Source organism: Corythoichthys intestinalis, chromosome 18 (genome assembly GCF_030265065.1).
Source record: "Corythoichthys intestinalis isolate RoL2023-P3 chromosome 18, ASM3026506v1, whole genome shotgun sequence".
Taxonomy (NCBI): domain Eukaryota; kingdom Metazoa; phylum Chordata; class Actinopteri; order Syngnathiformes; family Syngnathidae; genus Corythoichthys; species Corythoichthys intestinalis.
In genome coordinates, this window is record NC_080412.1 from 13588123 (window position 1) to 13608070 (window position 19948).

At 40.4% G+C, this 19948-nt stretch overlaps 2 protein-coding genes across 4 annotated transcripts in view; one reads left to right on the top strand and one right to left on the bottom strand.

Moving 5' to 3' along the window:
- Window positions 1-2418, bottom strand: part of LOC130906779 (cullin-5) — a 30544-nt gene extending 28126 nt beyond the window's left edge. Inside the window, exon 1 of the mRNA XM_057821401.1 lies at window positions 2360-2418. Within this exon, the coding sequence (XP_057677384.1) occupies window positions 2360-2377 (18 nt within the window). The 5' untranslated portion in view covers window positions 2378-2418. The remainder of the gene's footprint in view (window positions 1-2359) is intronic.
- Window positions 2419-12038: 9620 nt separating this feature from the next.
- The window catches only part of LOC130906646 (rap1 GTPase-activating protein 2-like), a 63719-nt gene continuing 55809 nt past the window's right edge, over window positions 12039-19948 (top strand). For all 3 annotated transcript variants that reach the window (XR_009061350.1, XR_009061351.1, XM_057821172.1), the window contains exon 1: window positions 12039-12286. Coding sequence is in view for 1 of the 3 variants with exons in the window: in XM_057821172.1 (XP_057677155.1) it covers window positions 12243-12286 (44 nt within the window). In the remaining 2 variants the exon portion in view is untranslated. The remainder of the gene's footprint in view (window positions 12287-19948) is intronic.

The window sequence follows — 19948 nt, forward strand, 5'->3', positions numbered from 1 at the left end:
TATTTTTTGTTTTATTTTGTTGTTTTTAAGGTGAGGAAGAATGTGACTGACTGAGTCCGACATCTCAAATGTTGAAGCAGATGGTGGAAGTTCCCAAACCAATGCTTTTGGCAACAAAGGTCATAAACGAAGAAAAGACCCACCCATTTTATCATTGCCCCACTCCAAGCTCAACTACTGACTGACATCTAAAGCACTGTTAATTTTCTTTTTAAAAGATTTAAAACTTCAAAGAAATGAAGGATGCAATTCATCATGATCTCTCCAAGAGATATCAGTGGTTGTGGTTTGTTTCCTCTATATGTGCAGATCAGAGGTTGCGCTAGACTTTTTCGTTGTCTGTCATTTTGACTGACAGTGTCATAAAATCCGGTCATAATCTATTTTTACCTGTCACTTACATTTTTAAAATGATAATAATGACATATTCAATAGTATTTAGTTTTCATTCATTTTTAATTAATATTCTGTCCGAACAAGCTTAACAAGAGGCAAACAGACAGCGGAGTGCACCAATCAGCGACGGGCAGACCTGCCGTTAGCAAAGCGACGAGGGCAGGACGAGGGACTTGTGCGCGGAAGTAAACACGAGGAGAATGGAGTTTATTCAACATGGCTAGCGCGAGACAGACTGTTGTCAATGTCTCGTGTCGATGTGTTTTAGCTCATTTAAAACTGAATTTACCGCGGATAGGAGCAAATTCTCGGCTCTCCCGTTATCCATCCGTGTTGCTGTAGAGACGACTTTCGGTGCGCAAGAGTGACGTTGCTCGTGAAGAAGACGTCACGCAAATAAACAAATCTGATTTGTCGATTGATTTTGTACCTACTCGAGAGGCTATGTCCCAGACTTTTCTCTCAGTGTTTGAAAAATACAGGGAGAACAGTCTGGCCGTGCCAGGCAAACACTCAGTTGCCTTGACATTTTTCCGAGTAAGGCCAACGACGTCATGCATCATGAGAGACAATCGCTAATCAATATGCTCACTCGCCACCCGGTGTTCTGGGGTGTGAATTGCAACCTGTCAAAATGATGGATGGACTTCAGTTTTTTCCGTCACCGTTTTAAAAAACCGGTCAACGACGGAAAATATTCGGTTAACGCGACCCCTGGTGCAGATACACAATTTGCAGTAGATTTATATTTTACAGCAATGTTGCACAGAAAAGGTGTCACTGTTTAATAAATGACTTATACAGTATTTTTGCTATAATGAAATATCTTTTTTTTTTTTCAACAGTTGTATCGTAGAATATCATGTCTCAAATTTCTGGCCAATACATCGATAATCGCTGTATCGTGAGATAATCGTTATTGTGAGCCTTGTATCGTATCGTGCCCTGAGGTTCCCACTCCTAGTACTGTTCACCCAATTCAGTAAAATAAATGCAAACCCTTACAAAACAAACCATTACAACGCCACTCCAACTAAACGAATCCTCAAAGCAGCAAAATTGGAAGCTTTTTCTAATCGAATTACTCGAGTTAATCGATCGATCGTTGCAGCAGTAGTAGAATCCATTTTATATGAACAATGGCAAGACATTCAAACTCAGATCTTTAACCATTCTTCCACTATGGACGCTTGCGTGTCTTAAACTGCTTTTGAATGATTAGGTCGAAATCGTAATAAATCCACATCGCATTTGGGATGCACATTGCACTTATGTAAAATTGGGATTATGCTTATGATATGCATGGTGTAATGTAGTCTGTATATTAGCGAACCATTGGCTCAAAACATTTTTGAAGAGAAAAATATCATGTGCCTGGACTGGAACACTCTGCAACTCATCTCGGCCAGGAAAACATGAGTACTGTACCTATGCTTACTGTCAATAGGAATAGGTGTCAGTCAGGCTATGTTTGACGCCAGTGAGCGGGGTTAGTGTGCAGAAAATACCCCCAGCAGTTGTCTTTTGGCTGCTCTTAACGTGGGTTTTAAGGGGGCTAGCCAGTCAGCTGCAGATTCCTGTGTGTGCCTGACTGACTTGACAGATGATATCGCGGCTTGTACGTGGGGTCGCGCAGATAAAAACACGTCCCGCCGTGAGACGCAGACACCCCTCGGCCGGGCCTTGCAATCTTCCCACCTTCCCATACCGTTTTCCCTACTCGACTCATTTAAGGAGCTAATGTGGTAGCTTTGCCAATGAGCTAAATCTCTGGAAGGGAGCTAATGCTAGCCAAGTTAAAATGCTCAGCGAGCCGGCGACAAGAGCGGAAAACGCTTGCAGGAGACCCCTGACGGGGGGTTTCCGGAAGCGGGAGACTCTCACGGTGACGCTACGCCTCGCGGGTGACACGTACTTGGGCGGCCGATAAGTGAGAATTAATTAAATTGGAGTGAGCTCCTACCTTTAGCAACGTCGCCATGTTCCCTTAACTTATAGTCTCGCCAAACTGCGCGAGAACTCGCGCTAGTCGTCACATCGTGTCCATTGTCAAAAAGCTATTATAATTTATAATTATATTAATGCTGATTTTTCGAACAACCACAAGTTACTGCATTATGATTTTATTTTTTTAAATACATGTTTAAGATTAGATAATCAAAATTTGATAATCTTTTTCAGGCAGCCAGAAAAGTGTGGCGAGAAGTTGAAAACAACGCTTGAGTTCCACTTATGGGGTTTGGGGCGCAAAATTTGAGTGATCACTATTACTGTACGCCACTGGGCACTTGGACAAAAAATTGAATTCTTCGTTTCTTTGTCATTTTTGTTCGCATTCTACAAGGCTCACAGAACTATTGATGTCCCCTTTTTTATTCAGAAATTCCGAATAGAAATGAAGTTCTATCATTATATCATAAGTTCATATCTCCCATACAAGTAAGTCGAGATGAATAAACAACAACCGAGAAGGTATACCAAACCTACTCATCATTTCATATCATCCGTCATCACTTTGAAAAGTCTCTATTATTAAAATCATTAACAAGTGACCTAAATTAACTACAATTGACATTGGTGACTCCATCATGTCAGCTTCAAAACAAATATGCATACATACAGTGAGGAAAATAAGCATTTGAACAGCCAGCGATTTTGCAAGTTCTCCCACTTAGAAATGATGGGCGGGTTTGAAATTTTCATGGCAGGTGCTTGTCCACTGTTGGACAATCTAAAAAAAAAAAAAAATCCAGAAATCCCAGTGCATTATTTGTGTTAGCCTACACTTTTGCAAATACATATTTGAACACCTGAGAAAATCAATATTAAAAATTGTTACAGTAGCATTTCATTGCAATTACAGAGGTCAAACGTTTCCTGTAACTTTTCACCAGGTTTACACAGACTGCAGCAGGGATTTTGTGCCACTGCTCCACAAAGATATTCTCTAGATCAATCAGGTTTCTCGGCTGTCATTGAGAAAACTGGAGTTTGAGCTTCTTCCAAAGATTTTCTATTGGGTTTAGGTCTGGAGACTAGCTAGGCCCTTCCAGAACTTTGATATGCGCTTTACGAAGCCACTCCTTGGTTATTCTGGCTGTCTGCTTCGGGTCATTGCTATGTTGGAAGACCCAGTAACAACCCATTTTCAATGCTCTACCTGGGGGAAGGAGGCTATTCCCCAAAATCTCACAATACATGGCCCTGGTCATCCTCTCCTTAATACAATGCAGGCGTCTAGTCCCATATGCGGAAAAAAACCCCTAAAGCATGATGCGACCACCCCCCATGCTTCACAGTAGGGATGGTGTTCTTGGGATGGTACTCATCATTCTTCTACCTCCAAACACTATGAGTGGAATTACTAAGAAGTTCCATTTCGATCTCATATGACCACATGACTTTCTCCCACGACCCCTCTGGATCATCCACATGGTCATTGGCAAACTTAAAACGAGCCTGAATATGTGCTGGTTTAAGCAGGGGAACCTTCCGTGCCTTGCATGATTTTAAACCATGACGTCTTAGTGTATTACCAACAGTAACCATGGAAATGATGGTCACAGCTCCTTTCAGGTCATTGACCAGCTCGTCCTGTATAGTTCTTGGTTGATTCCTCACCATTCTTAGGATCATTGAGATCCTACGAGGTAGATCCCCAATCCAAGGGAGATTGACTGTCATGTTTAGCTTCTTCCATTTTCTAATAATTGCTCCAACGGTTGATCTTAACCCCTTCAGACCCGCATTTTTTCTGCTGGGCAAAAAAATAAATAGAATCTGAGCTGATTTCTACTCTACTCACACACCAGAACAAAGTAAATTTTTTTAGTCGGGGATATTTAATGCTTTTATTGGTTATTTTTAATGTTTATATTAATGTTAATGTGATTTTGATAAGAAATGAGCACTTATGTTTGCCTTTCTGAAGTTGCGTTTTGTCTCAGCCATTTTCAAAGAGCCCAAAACATCAAAGAGGGTGTGCGAAGAGGGTGTGCTATTGGGATGCAACGATACTCGGTTTTATATTGAACTGTTCGATACGCCCTCTTCGATTCAATACGCAAAAACATTCGATCCAAATGATAAGCTCCCAAAATATATTTTCTGAATTTATTTTTGTCGTCTCTCTTGCTAAAATGTCCGACGCAGCATTACCTTGAAAAAACAAACTATGCTGCTAGCTGCCCCCTTTCTCCACTCCTCCCCCAAACTGCATGAATGGTGGGAGCTGTGGCGCACGCAGATCCTTGCTCGTGAGAAAAGACATAAACTTACGGAGGCAGCTTGCTGGCTTCAGTATCGTACAGATGCATTGTTTGGCAGCATTTTGGATAATCTGATATGCTATCCCCACTGGTATATATTTAACAAAGACGGTCTTTTCAGATACGAACAACAAAGACCGTCAATATATCATTGTACAAATAACCTCACTTTGACAACAGTCAGGTTAAGACCGTGGATCACAGAGACCTAACTCATGGTTACATCATAATCAATGAGTGGCAAATTAAGAGCGCTGTTCTTCAAACTCGTCCTGTTTATGAAAGTCGATTGTCAAATGCTGGTGTTGTGCAGTAATGAGCAGACATGACTTCTGTGGTGTTTGTTAACTTTTTTTTAATGCCCGACAACACTCGCGCGCACACAGTAGATATCATCAAATAGGTACCTAGATGTGCTACGTTAGATCCCCCCAAGTCTCATGCCATTGGCTGCGTGAGCCCAGGGTGATAATGGGACGCTTAGTCCATAAACTACATCGATGAATTAAAAACTTCCATGACTGAATGGCAGTGAAGCAGGCCAAATCAATCCATACCAGTGACTATAGATAATGCTGCAAATATTGTTAATTCAGTATGTAACATAGATGGACTCGGACCACAAAAAGGATGTTTTTCTCATGTGGTAAACATACCTGCTAAAAGAGTAATAGCAATCAACAGTGTGCCCCGCCTCACTTTACAAACAGTAAAGACTGTTCTCAGTACTTTCATTACAATTTTTTTTCAGATCAGTAAGAAGTAAGCACATAAATATTATGCATTATAATACATGGTTATATTATGGCATTGTTATTTTTGCTTGTTAGCAAAAGAAAAAAAAAAAAGAAAAAAAAAACAACCTTTTTTGTTTGTTTGTTTAAGAGCATTAAATGTATTGAATAGAATCAAAAATCGTGTCCCTCGTACCGAAAATCGTACCGAATCGTGACTTAACTCTATGGTTGAATCCCTAGTGTGACCTACACCTCATGATTTGATTTAAATGGGTAAAGATTCGTCCAATCATCTCCTAGAATTGGCAATAGCAACTCAATTCAGTGTATTTATTGGTTTAGAGACACGAACGCGTTAAATTACCAAGCTGCTTGGCAATTGCCCATAACCCTGTCCAGCCTTGCAGATATCTACAATTCTGTGTCTGGTGTCTTTGGACAACTTTTTGGTCTTGACCATGTTAGGAATTGGAGTCTTCCTGATTGAATGGGGTGGGCAGGTGTTTATATCCAGCTAACCGCCTCAAACAACTCAAAAAGTCCACCTCCACTCCACTTATTCGTTGGACTTTTTAAAGGCGACTAACAGGTCTTTGAGGGTCGCAATTCTAGCCAATAGACAGGCGTTCAAATAATTATTTGCAGCAGTATAATACAAATAAATGGTTAAAAAAAGCATATACTTTGATTTCCTGATTTTTTCTTTCTTTAGATTGTCTCTCACAGTGGTCAAGCACCTACAATGAAAATTCCAAACCCGCCCATCATTTCTAAGTGGGTGAACTAAATTGCAGGGTGTTCAAATACTTATTTTCCTCACTATATACAGTATTTGTATTTGGCGGAAAACATTTAGGTGACTTGAAGTTCTGCTCTGAGACCCCAATTTGGCCAGATTTCAAAATTGTCCTATATGCATGTGTGATACATCATTGGAATGCTTAAAATCTCAATTTTCTGGGGGAAGAAAATTTTGGACAGGAGGGCATTTAAAAAAAAAATTTTAAACAGCAACACCCTAACTGGAGGTGAGAGCACGCAAGAGCAGAATTAAAGACGCCATTATTTTAACGAGATATTATTGCGTACTTACCTCTTTTCGATCCAAAAACTCCACGTAGCATGTATCATCGACTGTCAAGACACAGATGTGAATGGCCACAGCCGGATTTTTGGTGGATTTTATGGGTGAAACATGGTAATATAACAAGGGTCGCAATGCAGAAATTGGAGACATCAAGGAGTGGTTGAGATGTTCATTTTCATATATTTACTCTTTTAAACGTTTTTTTTTTCTTCAATTTTTCTTTGGATCGGTTATTCATCATCTAACATATAGGAGAAAATGCAACAGTAAGAAAAAAAATACAATTAAGCGATAGTTACGAGATAAATATCCGTGACTTTTTTACAGAGACCATTTTTTTCATTGTGACATAATTTGTTTAAAAGTTTAAAATATGCGAGTGAATAATTTTTTCAAGTGTTTTTTTTTTAAACGAAATATTAGACATCAATTAATGTTTCTTAGCTAAAAATCACATACATTTTGAATAATAAATATAGTTTATTACCTTCGTTTTGTGGCTGGGTTGAAACAAAAGCGGTTGCGTGAACAGGGTTTTTTCCAGGGTAAAATGGAAAAATTAAAAATAGTTCGGGGGCTTAATGAGCCATGAAACTGCAATGGCAGCATATAGACATATTGTTCTATCAAACACAAACGTTGTTTTGGCTTAAAATACAGCATTTTATTTTAAAGAGGAGTGCAAGAGAAGAAACTACTTTTTCAGTCTTGACTGCGTTTTCCGCCATATACATAAATGCAACCAATCGGCAAAACAGAATAATTAGGGTTCAAAGTGTCTGACGTTGTCACATTACTTGTCAAGATGGTATCAGTAGTGACTTTTTTTATGCAGGCAGAAAACATAAAGAAACCAAGTTAAAATAATTGTATTAATTACAGTATTTTAATCAGTAGCTAGTGTATTGTGAACGCAGCCAAGGTCTTGACACGTGAAAACATTGCCATCCACAGGCGAAATAGCCAAACTGCAAGCTTTTAAGCGAAATTATTAGATAGACATTGAAAAGGTAACGGTGAAGCTAATTTAAATATACTGTAGGAGTAAGCGTCTACAACTTTTAATGAGGGCGTATAATAATAGTGAACACTCATCTACCGCCCCACCACTTATGGGTCGAATGAAATCATCGTTCTGGCGAAATTTTGCTCCATTGCTGAGTAGCGAAGAGTTTCTCATCCAAACGAGAAAGTTACTCGTCCAAACCAGAAAGTTTCATATCCAAACGAGAAAGTTACTCGTCCAAACGAGGAACATTGGGCAAGCAATATGGACAAGTGTCGTCACTTGTCAGCCATTTTGCGTCAGAGCTGTTCGATAAATGGAGCTTGTACTGTGAAATGGCTTTAAACTGCTCAATTTTCAACAGATTTTTAAACAGCTTGGTTTTTGATAAGCGTCAGAAATGCAGTAAATGAACGGCATTTTAGACATAATTAAACATTTATTTATTTTTCAACATAAAGGCCAAGGGCGTAGGTTTGGTCTTGACATTGGTAGGGACGATATAACAGCATAACCTACAACGTACACTTTTTTTTGCTGGGGATGGGACATCAATAAGACCAAACAGACTGGGTGAAAATGTGCTACGTTTCTCACGAATAGGAACCTAATGAATTGATGGGCTAAAATGATCAATGCAAAATAAATCTGTGTTAACTTATACTAACTTTCATATGTATTGGTTCAGATGATACACCTGATCTCAAAAGCTACTAAACAAACATTTTGAAAACTTCCATTTCTGCATAAAACCCCCACCAAATGCGATCTGATCTTTGCCAAAATCGCACAGATGGAAAAACAGTGTCTGCTTTAACTAAAACCACCCAAACATTTATAGGTTTTCATATTTAAATGAGGATAGTGTGCAAACAATGACAGAAGGGGAACAATAACTAAGTGAACCAACACATTTAATATTTTGTGCCTAACTTTAACGCTTCCTGAAGCTGCAAATCAGTCTGGCACATCGATAAGGACTAATCTTGCCCATTCTTCTCGAAAAAACTGCTGTAGTTTAGTCAGATCCTTGGGATGTCTGGCATGAATCGCTGTGTTTAGTTCATGCCACAGCATCTCAATGGTGTCTGGACTTTGACTTCGCCACTCCAGAATGTGTATTTTGTTCTTCTGAAACCATTCTGAAGTTGATTTACTTCCATGTTTTGGATCATTGTCTTGTTGCAGCATCCATCCTCTTTTTTAGCTTCAACTGTCTGAGAGATGGCCTCAGGTTTTCCTGCAAAACATCCTGATAAAGTTTTGAATTCATTCTTCCACAAATGATTGCAAATTGTCCAGGCCCTGAGGCAGCAAAACAGCCTCAAAACATTATGCTCCCTCCACCATGCCTCACGGTGGGGATGAAGTGTTGATTTTGGTGAGCTGTTCAATTTTTCCTCCACACATGTAGTTGTGTGTTACTTCCAAACAATTCAACTTTGGGTTAATCAGTCCACAAAGTATTTTGCCAAAACTTCTGTGGAGTGTCCAAGTTGCTTTTGCGAACATTAAATGAGCAACAATGTTTTTTTTTTTCACAGCAGTGGCTTCCACCGTGGAGTCCTCCCATGAACACCATTCTTGGCCATAGTTTTACATATAGTTGATGTGTGCACAGAGATATTGGACTGTGCCAGTGATCTCTGTAAGTCTTTAGCAGACACTCTAGGGTTCTTTTTTACCTCTCTAAGTATTCTGCGCTGAACTCTTGGCGTTATCTTTGATGGACGGCCACTTCTTGGGAGAGAAAAGACAGTGCCAAAGTCTCTCCATTTGTAGACAACTTTTCTAATTGTCGACTGATGAACATACAGACTTTTAGAGATGGTTTTGTATCCTTTCCCAACTTTATACAAATCAACAATCCTTGATCGCAGGTCTTCAGACAGCTCTTTTGACTGAGGCAAGATGCACATCAGACAATGCTTCTCATCAAGACTTTTCTTACCAGGTGTGTGTGTGTGTTTTATAGTGGGCAGGGCAGCTCTAAACCACTCATCAGTGATTGGGCACACCAGACTTAAATTGTTTGGTAAAAATTGGTTTCAATTGCTCTTTAAGTCTCCTTAGGCAGAGGGTTCACTAACTTATCCCCCCCCCTTCTATCATTGTTTGCATTCTATCCTCATTAAAATATGAAAACCGATAACAGTTAGGGTGGTTTTAGTTAAAGCAGACTGTTTTTACATCAGTGTGATTTTGACAAAGATCAGATCACATTTGATGGTGATTTCATGCAGAAATGTGAGAAATTCCAAAAGGTTCAGATACTTTTTCACACCACTGTATAACTGAAGTCATTATATAATGCAAATAAGGTTGCTTAAAAGTTGATTTTGAGCTTCCTGAGAAGTTGCTAGTGCTATGTCCCTACTGTCCATATGCAAACCTATGCCCTTGATCAAGGCTGAATCATAGCCATGCTAATACAGCGTGTTATAAACCTTCTGTTTGCAAATCCGTCAGGATTTCGCCGAGTTAAGAGTATTTTATAGGGCCCTCCATAGAAGTTATCTGACGCAAGATGGCCGCTACTTCCGTCGCCAACTCTGACTTTAGACATCTGTCTGGTTGAAAAAAAAAGATTTATCTAGGCGTCATTTTTTAAACTTATTTTTAAACAGGGGGGTTTAGACATTTTAAGTAGGGTTGTTCCGATCATGTTTTTTTGCTCCCGATCCGATCCCGATCGTTTTAGTTTGAGTATCAGCCGATCCTGATATTTCCCGATCCGATTGCTTTTTTTTTTGCTCCCGATTCAATTCCAATCATTCCCGATAATTTTTCCCGATCATATACATTTTGGCAATGCATTAAGAAAAAAATGAATAAAACTCGGACGAATATATACATTCAACGTACAGAACATAAGTACTGTATTTGTTTATTATGACAATAAATCCTCGAGATGGCATTTACATTATTAACATTCTTTCTGTGAGAGGGATCCATGGATAGAACGACTTGTAATTCTTAAAGGATAAATGTGACTTTGTATATTGTGACTAAATATTGCCATCTAGTGTATTTGTTGAGCTTTCAGTAAATGATACTGCAGCCATTTAATTTCTGCCCAAATGCATGATGGGAAGTGCAACCATGACTGTGCGTAGGGGCAACAATCGATATATCTTCTCTGCGTTGGGAAAAAACATAGGGTGTTAAGAAAATGATCAACTTTGAGTGCCTTGAAAGGTGGAAAAGCGCTATATAACACCATTTACCATTTACTACCGTTCTTCCCCACATTGCCTCCCACATTATTTTTAATTGCTGAGAGAGGTATTGTAAGGCTTTAGCCACATGAAAAATGGCTCCAAAGGCTGTCAAAATTCTCTCTACTCATTATACGCTGCCTTTTAGCGCTATCTATAGGTAAAATGGCGTCTTTATAGATTGAACGCGACAATGCGTGAGTGGGTCGTGTAGCGCATGCGTTAATTATTTAACGTGATTGATTAAAAAAAATGAATTACCGCCGTTAACGCAATAAATTTGATAGCCCTACTTTAAGCCAAAACTACTCTGAGTGAGTGTAAGACATTTTGTCTGTAACGTTAAATACAATTAGAAAACAATTTCATTAAAAAATATATATATATTTAAAAAAGGCATGTCCAATATTTTTTGCTGATTCCGATACTTTGAAAATGACGTGATCGGACATCTCTAGTTTTAAGTGCTTTGCAGTCAGGGATTCAGCCCCATCTTGTAGCTCATCAGAGAATTTCAGAAATACCATAAAGAATTTATTCATTCATTCATTTTCCATGCCGCTTATTCCTCACGAGGGTCGCGGAGGTGCTGGAGCCTATCCCAGCTAACTTCGGGCAGTAGGCAGGGGACACCCTGAATTGGTTGCCAGCCAATCGCAGGGCACAAGGAGACACACAACCATTCACGCACACACTCACACTCACACCTATGGACAATTTAGAGTGTTCAATCAGCCTACCATGCATGTTTTGGGATGTGGGAGGAAACCGGAGTTCCCGGAGGAAACCCACGCAGGCACGGGGAGAACATGCAAACTCCACACAGGAAGGCCGAAGCCCGGGATTGAACCCTTGATCTCAGAACTGTGAGGCAGACGTGCTAACCACTCAGCCACCCATAAAGAATTTATGAATTTATTAATTAGGTGAGTTATTTGAATGAAAATCTAGGATTTTTTTTTTTTTTTTAAATTTGTAAACTATTTAATATTACAACATGTGACTTAAATGACATAATATTGCGACTTATTTCTCGTCAGCTGATTTTTTTTTCTTCTTTCCTTGTGTGGCCCCATTACTACACTGTAGTAAGTAGTGCACAGGATATGCAAGGAATTACTGTTCCTTATTTTGCACTCAAGAAATCCTGAACCATCCTTTGTATTTAAAAAAAAGGTTTTATTTGTATGCATGAAAAGTTTTGAAAGCATCTCTGCTGCTATTCTGCTTCGTCAGGGAGGGTGGGGAGATGTGGGAAATGCTTCTACTTGTCTCTTTGTGTCTCTCCCTGCCTCCCTCCCCTCAGCCCTCTCCATCTCGCTCTCTCTCTCGCTCTCTCTTTCCCTCTCCAGGCTGCGTCCATTGAATTGAAGTGAAAGAAAGAAACATTAACAGCGGGTGGGGAAAAGGAGGTGTTGTGAAGGACGGTCTCGCACAGTATTTATAGCTGGAGGGATGAGGAGATAGGACAAGAGGAGGTAGGGACGGAGGGAGCAGCCAGACACAATAAGAGAGGAGGACAAAGAAACCATGCTGAGGAGGAAGAGGAGCGTGTCCTTCGGAGGCTTCGGCTGGTGAGTCAAGTCTTTCGGCCTGCTACGTCTCTGGCTTCTATCGCACGTGTGTCCGGGTCTTTGAGTTCATTTCCAGACTGAGTTGTGCTGCAGTGACGTCACCGTGACGTCACATCACAACACCAGCATGGAAGCGGCTGCTTTCGGGATGCTACGGCTGCCCTGCCCTGTCTTGCCGTCCGTCCCAATTGCAGTGCCTCTACTCTAATGTCCCACCATCACCACGTTTCACAAACTTCTCACACATAATGTGTCCTGGATCACTTTTTTTCCATCTGTTTCTTGGCTCGCACGCTTTCGGCTTCCGTGAATATTTCGCTTCTTATCATTAATTCATGTACACAGTTATTACCTCATTTACTGAGGCTTTCATAAAGGGAGCAGCCAACGTCGTCAACTGCAGGAATGCAAGCTCAACGGCTGTTGACATTTTCTAAGAGAGCAAATAAACAATTATTTACGACATTTTATTATTCACAAATACACAATACTCAAACAGATTAGGGTCATAGTCAGGGGCGGACTGGGACTAAAAAGTAGGGTTGGGAATCTCTGGCATGAAGCCGATTCCATATGTATCTAGATACACAGGTTACGATTCGATTAAAAAAACGATACATTTTTAAGGCCGAGTGATTCGATACATTCGATACAGTGTAAGAACGATACGGTTCGATAGAGTGAAAACAATACGATAGTAAATATTTTTTGTGTGTGTTTGCACAGTATTTTAAACATATAAAAAGACCACATTTCTAATATAGCAAAATTAAACAACAAAATCTCATACCAATGTTGTTTTATTTTTTTATGGAAAAAAAAAAAGGCTTACTATATGACCGTCATTTTGTTGGATGGGATTGATGATAAAATAAAACTCCAGTTACAGACAACAATAAAGTGCAGTAATTCAATTAATGTATTTCCTGGTGTTTTAACACAAGAGGTAAGTAATTTAAGTGCAAACTTTCAACGTAAACATCTTACAAACAAAAAATATTAATTACAGTGGGAAGAACAAGTATTTGATACACTGTCGATTTTGCTGGTTTTCCCACTTGCAAGCCATGTAGAGGTCTGTCATTTGTATCATAAGTTCTCTTCAGCTGTGAGGGACGGAATCTAATACAAAAATCCAGAAAATCACATTGTATAATTTTTAAATAATAAATTTGTATTTAACTGCATGAAATAAGTATTTGATACATTACCAACTAGTAAATATTTCGGCTCTTAGTTCTTTTTTAAGAACCCCTCCTGTTCTTCACTCATTACTGAAAGTAACTGCACCTGTTTGAACTTGTTACCTGTATAAAAGACACCTGTTCACATGCTCAAACAAACAAACTCCAACCTCTCCACAATGGCCGAGACCAAAGAGCTGTGTAAGGACATCAGGGATAAAATAATAGACCTGCACAATGCTGGGATGGGCTACAGGAAAATAAGCAAGCAGCTTGGTGAGAAGGTAACAACTGTTGGAGCGATTATTAGAAAATGGAAGAAGTTCAAGTTGACGGTCAATCTGCCTCGTTCTGGGGCTCCCTGCAAGATCTCACCTCGTGAGGCATCACTGATCATGAGGAAGGTGAGGGATCAGCCCAGAACTACACGGCAGGACCTGGTCAATGACCTGAAGAGAGCTGGAACCACAGTCTTGAAGAAAACCATCGGAAACACATTACGCTGTCATGGATTAAAATCCTACAGCGCACGCAAGGTCCTGCTGCTGAAGCCAGTGCATGTCCAGACACGTCTGAAGTTAGCCACTGACCATCTGGATGATCCAAAGGAGCAATGGGAGAAGGTCATGTGGTCGGATGAGACCAAAATTGAAGTTTTTGGTCTAAACTCGGCTCGTCGTGTTTGGAGGAAAAAGAAGGATGAGTACAACCCCAAGAACACCATCCCAACCGTTAAACATGGAGGAGGAAACATCATTGTTTGGGGCTGCTTCTCTGCCAAGGGTACAGGACAACTGCACCGTATGAGGGGAGGATGGATGGGGCTATGTATCGCCAGATCTTGGCTGACAACCTCCTTCCTTCAGTGAGAGCCCTGAAGATGGGTCGTGGCTGGGTCTTCCAGCATGACAACGACTCAAAGCACACAGCCAAGGCAACTAAAGAGTGGCTCCGTAAGAAGCATCTTAAGGTCCTGGAGTGGCCTAGCCAGTCACCAGATCTGAACCCGATAGAAAATCTATGGAGGGAGCTGAAAGTCCGTGTTGCCCGGCAGCAGCCCCGAAACCTGAAGGCTCTGGAGAAGATCTGCATGAAGGAGTGGGCCAAAATCCCTGCTGCAGTGTATGCAAACCTTGTCAACGACTACAGGAAACGTTTGGTATCTGTAATAGCAAACAAAGGTTTCTGTACCAAATCTTAAGTTCGATTTTTGTGATGTATCAAATACTTAATTCATGCAATTAAATTCAAATTTATTATTTAAAAACCATACAACGTGATTTTCTGTTTTTTTTTCTGTATTAGATTCCGTCCCTCACAGTTGAAGAGAACTTATGATACAAATTACAGACCTCTACATGCTTTGCCAGTGGGAAAACCAGCAAAATCGGCAGTGTATCAAATACTCTCCCCACTGTATATGCAGCAGCTCTAGAAAAAAAAAAAAAAAAAAGAATTAAACCTGCTAGTGTTATCATATATAAATAATAAATTATGCTTTACGAGTGGCATAATTGGGGGAATAAAAACATGGCATTTTAGACAGACAGGTTAATAATCATTACTTTAACCTAATACACAGCAAAGTCATTCACTCATGCCTGTGCTTCCTCATTTTTTTCATTCCTCATCACTGTCCATACCTTTTTTGAAGGGCAGATTTTTCTTGAGGAAGATCAACTAATCCACATGTTCATGTTTAAGTAGACTGCGTTTCGTGGAAACAATATGCTGCCCTTTCCACCATTGTAGTGGGTTATTTTTCAGGGTTAAAAACTCACGATCTCTGTACCGCTCCACACTTCACACAAGCTCTGTCCCATGCAAACAGATCTGGCTGCCTTCATCACTTCAAAGTCTGACTTTTGTTTTCCTGGGTGCGTTGAAAATCAATCGCTGCACGTCGCTGGCGTCGGTGATCACACTGTCCGTTGTTTTAGCATGTTGCTTCGTTGCCACTTCTAGTTTCGTTTAGGGCTGTGAAGAAAATGCTACGGAGTGTGCGTTACAGTGGTTTTGTTCGCTCTTGCGTTGTTATGACACGCCTGTGACGATTGGGTAATGACGGCGACTAGTAGCCGTTCTGCCGAAATGCATGGGAAGTTGAGGCAACCACGACTGTGAGTAGTGCTTGTCCATATTATATCATGCGTATGGTCTCAATCTCAGTGCGCTGTGTGGTGAATGACACAAGCGCAGCATGTGAAGTAAAAGCTAAATTATTATCATATTAACAGTGCATTGAAGTAGGCATTAGAAGCCGATTCTTGTGCTCGCGATAGCCGAATTCTATCTCTACTATCGGTTCATTGAATATTTAATGGCTAATTACTGTCGAATTGTAACTTTACTATCGATACATCTGTATCTCTCACCTGTAAAACTGGATATCCGGTCGTATCGGTTTATCGTTCTCAAGCTTACTAAAAAGCAGCCCAGCCCACCAGTATCGCTGTACGAAGGGAAACACAGACCCTCTAGGGGAGTCCGTGGGCATGCCCCCCCGGGAGAATTTTTTTTTTTACATTTTATTGTAAAATGCATCAATTTCGTGCACTTTGAGAGAAAAATGAAGCGGCTATGAAGAACTACACTTTGCATTATTATACATTTTAACTTGAATACTCACTGAGAAATTGACAGCAGTCCAGGTCTCAATGTAGAACTAGAAAAGGCAGGAGACTGCCTTAAGCACAAAGAAAACATGGTATGATTTATGATAAATCACAATGAAAAGAGGCTGTAATTATACATTTGAACTTGAATACTCACTGAGAAATGAACAGAACACTCTCAGGATCTCTATGTAGAACCAGAAAAAGGCAGGAGACTATATTTCTTCTAATGCATGCTGCTGCGTGTGCAAACGTTGTTTTACAGCTAAAATATTTTTTCTTAGGAGAGGGATAGTAGGACTAGCATACTGTAACTTGACACGATTGCAAACGGGGACATAGACTAGCTGACACTAACCCTTTAATTGCCATTTATTTCATTTAAAATGTAGCTACCTGGTGGATAACAATTGCCAATACACCTAGCAAGTAGCCCTCTTCATCCCTACTTACTTGCCCTGTGCTAGTCTGGGGAACTTCTACCAGCTCATCATTACCCTCTCCCTTGTCTGTTGTCTCTCCCTACACCGGCTGCACGTGAGAGCGGCTGCCGCTCCCACTCTCACCATCGCCGGGGGCTGGGCTGTTGCTAGCCGGCGTGGCCGTTGCAGCCAGACTGCTGCTTGCGAACATGTGTGTCAACTTGTGAAATTTCGATGCTTCGCTCTAGAGTTTCTTCAGTTTTTTTCTCTCTAACCTTCTCCGTGCCACCCTTCTCTTTTCTTTTTTTGCCACCACCATCCATCTTGTTTATCCACGCTCGTCGCTATTTTGCTTCCACAAGGAGTAAGGCTTTACCAAAGTAGGCTACTCTGTGCTTTCTTCATTGTTCTCCTATCAGATTAGCGGTAAACAGCCAGACCTGTCGGTTTGGATGCGAACTGTGGATAATCATAGAGGATAGGGGGGATAAAAACAACAATGAATGCATGGCGGCCGCCAGCTGTCCAGCGCACTGGCCGTTCTGTGATCCTCCAGAAGCTACAGATTACCAGTCCGCCCCTGGTCATAGTACTGTCGACTGATTGATGCAAGGGCGTAGGTTTGTATAGGGACGGTAGGGACATAACACTAGCAACTTTTCAGGAGGCTCAAATTTTCCCCACCAACTTTTAAGCAACTTTATTTGCATTATGTAACGACTTCAGCTATATAGGTAATTTCCCATGTGTTGTTAGGATAGAATTTATCCTACCATGATTATGCAAATTGTTTTCATTATTTTCAGACTTACAGTTGTGGTCAAAAGTTTACATACACTTGTGAAGAACATAATGTCATGGCTCTCTTGAGTTTCCAGTTATTTCTACAACTCTGATTTTTCTCCAATAGAGTGATTGGAACAGATAATTCTTTGTCACAAAAAACATTCATGACGTTTGTTTCTTTTATGACTTTATTATGGGTTAACAGAAAAAGTGATCAAATCTGCTGGGTCAAAAATATACATACATGGATCTGAAAAAGCGAATCATTGACTTGAACAAGTCAGGAAAGTCACTTGGAGCCATTTCAAAGCAGCTGCAGGTCCCAAGAGCAACAGTGCAAACAATTGTTTGTAAGTATAAAGTGCATGGCACTGTTTTGTCACTGCCACGATCAGGAAGAAAACACAAGCTATCACCTGCTGCTGATAGAAAATTGGTCAGGAGGGTGAAGATTCAACCGAGAATCACCAAAAAGCAGATCTGCCAAGAATTAGAAGCTGCTGGAACACAGGTGTCAGTGTCAACAGTCAAGCGTGTTTTGCATCTCCATGGACTGAGAGGCTGCCGTGCAAGAAGGAAGCCCTTGCTCCAAAAGCGGCACCTTAAGGCTCGACTGAAGTTTGCTGCTGATCACATGGACAAAGATAAGACCTTCTGGAGGAAAGTTCTGTGGTCAGACGAAACAAAAATCGAGCTGTTTGACTACAATGCCCAGCAATATGTTTGGAGGAGAAAAGGTGAGGCCTTTAACCCCAAGTACGCCATGCCTACCGTCAAGCACGGTAGTGGTAGTATTATGCTGTGGGGCTATTTTGCTGCCAATAGTGCTTTACAGAGAGTAAATGGGATAATGAAGAAGGAGGATTACCTTCAAATTCTTCAAGATAACCTAACGTCATCAGCCCGAAGATTGGGTCTTTGGTGCAGTTGGGTGTTCCAACAGGACAATGACCCCAAACACACATCAAAAGTGGTAATGGAATGGCTAAATCAGGCTAGAATTAAGGTTTTCGAATGGCCTTCCCAAAGTCCTGACTTAAACCCTATTGAGAACTTGTGGACAATGCTGAAGAAACAAGTCCATATCAGAAAGCCATCAAATTTAACAGAACTGCACCAATTCCATCAAGAGGAGTGGTCAAAGATTCAACCAGAAGCTTGCCAGAAGCTTGTGGATGGCTACCAAAAGCGCCTAATTGAAGTGAAAATGGCCAAGGGACATGTTACCAAATATTAGCGCTGCTGTATGTATATTTTTGATCCAGCAGATTTGATCACTTTTTTCTGTTCACCCATAATAAAGTCATAAAAGAACCAAACTTCATGAATGTTTTTTGTGACAAAGAAGTATCTGTTCCAATCACTCTATCAGAGAAAAATCAGAGTTGTAGAAATAACTGGAAACTCAAGAGAGCCATGACATTATGTTCTTCACAAGTGTATGTAAACTTTTGACCACAACTGTACATTTATTCCTTTTCACTTGCTGAACGTGACAGTCCATTTTTTTCCTCAAACACGTGTTTGACTGGTTGATGACTTGAAAACGGCCCCTCCACACACACGCATTCACAGCCCCAAAAGAAATACAACATGTCGACAACATGCCTCCTCCTCCGCCCAATTAAAAAAAGAAAGATATTAGAATTTTTTTTCAGCCAGCAGCAGTTACTGTAGGTCATGTGAAAAGGTGGAAGTGGGGAACACACCACTAATTTTGCTACTGAAAATCCGACCTGCATCAGAGCATAATGTTAAACTGTGAATTTTAGGGGTGTGACAAAATATCAAAATGGTGATGTATCGTGATATTTTGTATCCCAAAAGGTTATCGATATGCTCCTGCCAAGAATCAAGATATCGTTTTGAAAAGATGTCAATGTCTAAAAAAAATAAATAAAAAGGAACTAACATGATGCTACCAAAATCTTTCAACATAATAGTGTCTCAGTTAACTCTAAGGCTGCATTGATGGTGCACGATGCCCAATCAATTTAGACTGGGAACGTTCGTTCATTCGAAACCAGAGCATTCACAGTCATTCTGTTTGATTTTCAGGGCATTTACAGGTCACTTGCGGTTAATTTTAGGGCATTTACAGGTAATTTCCTGTTGAGTTTGAACCACTGCCTATTCTTTTGGGTGATTTTCAGTTACTTCCTGTTCTGTAACGCAAAATAAACAGGAAGTAACTGAAAATCAACAGGTAAATGACCTTAAAAGGCCCAAAATTACCTCATTGCCTGGCATTGGCTGCTACTGACGGCCATAGACGTTCAATCCGTTTGAAGTGGGAGGGTGGCAGCGAATGAACATTCGTTCATTCGCTGCCACCCTCCCAGTTCAAACGGATTGGACGTCTACTAGTGATAAACTCATTCCAATTTACAGCAAAAGCTTGTTTTTCTGTTTAATAGTTGTTGGTCAGAAAATCATTCTAGGATATTCTACAAATGTATCGATAATCGTTGTGTCGCCATGTCGTCAAATCATCGTTATCGTGAGCTTTGTATCGCAAATCGTATCGTATCGTGAGGTACCAAGAGGTTCCCACTCCAAGTGAATTTGCTAACCTCCAAAACCCAAGTAGGAAGCTGCTTAGAGAGACGTATCCTCCTGCATGTGTTTTCTACTGTTAACGTTAATTAAACTGTG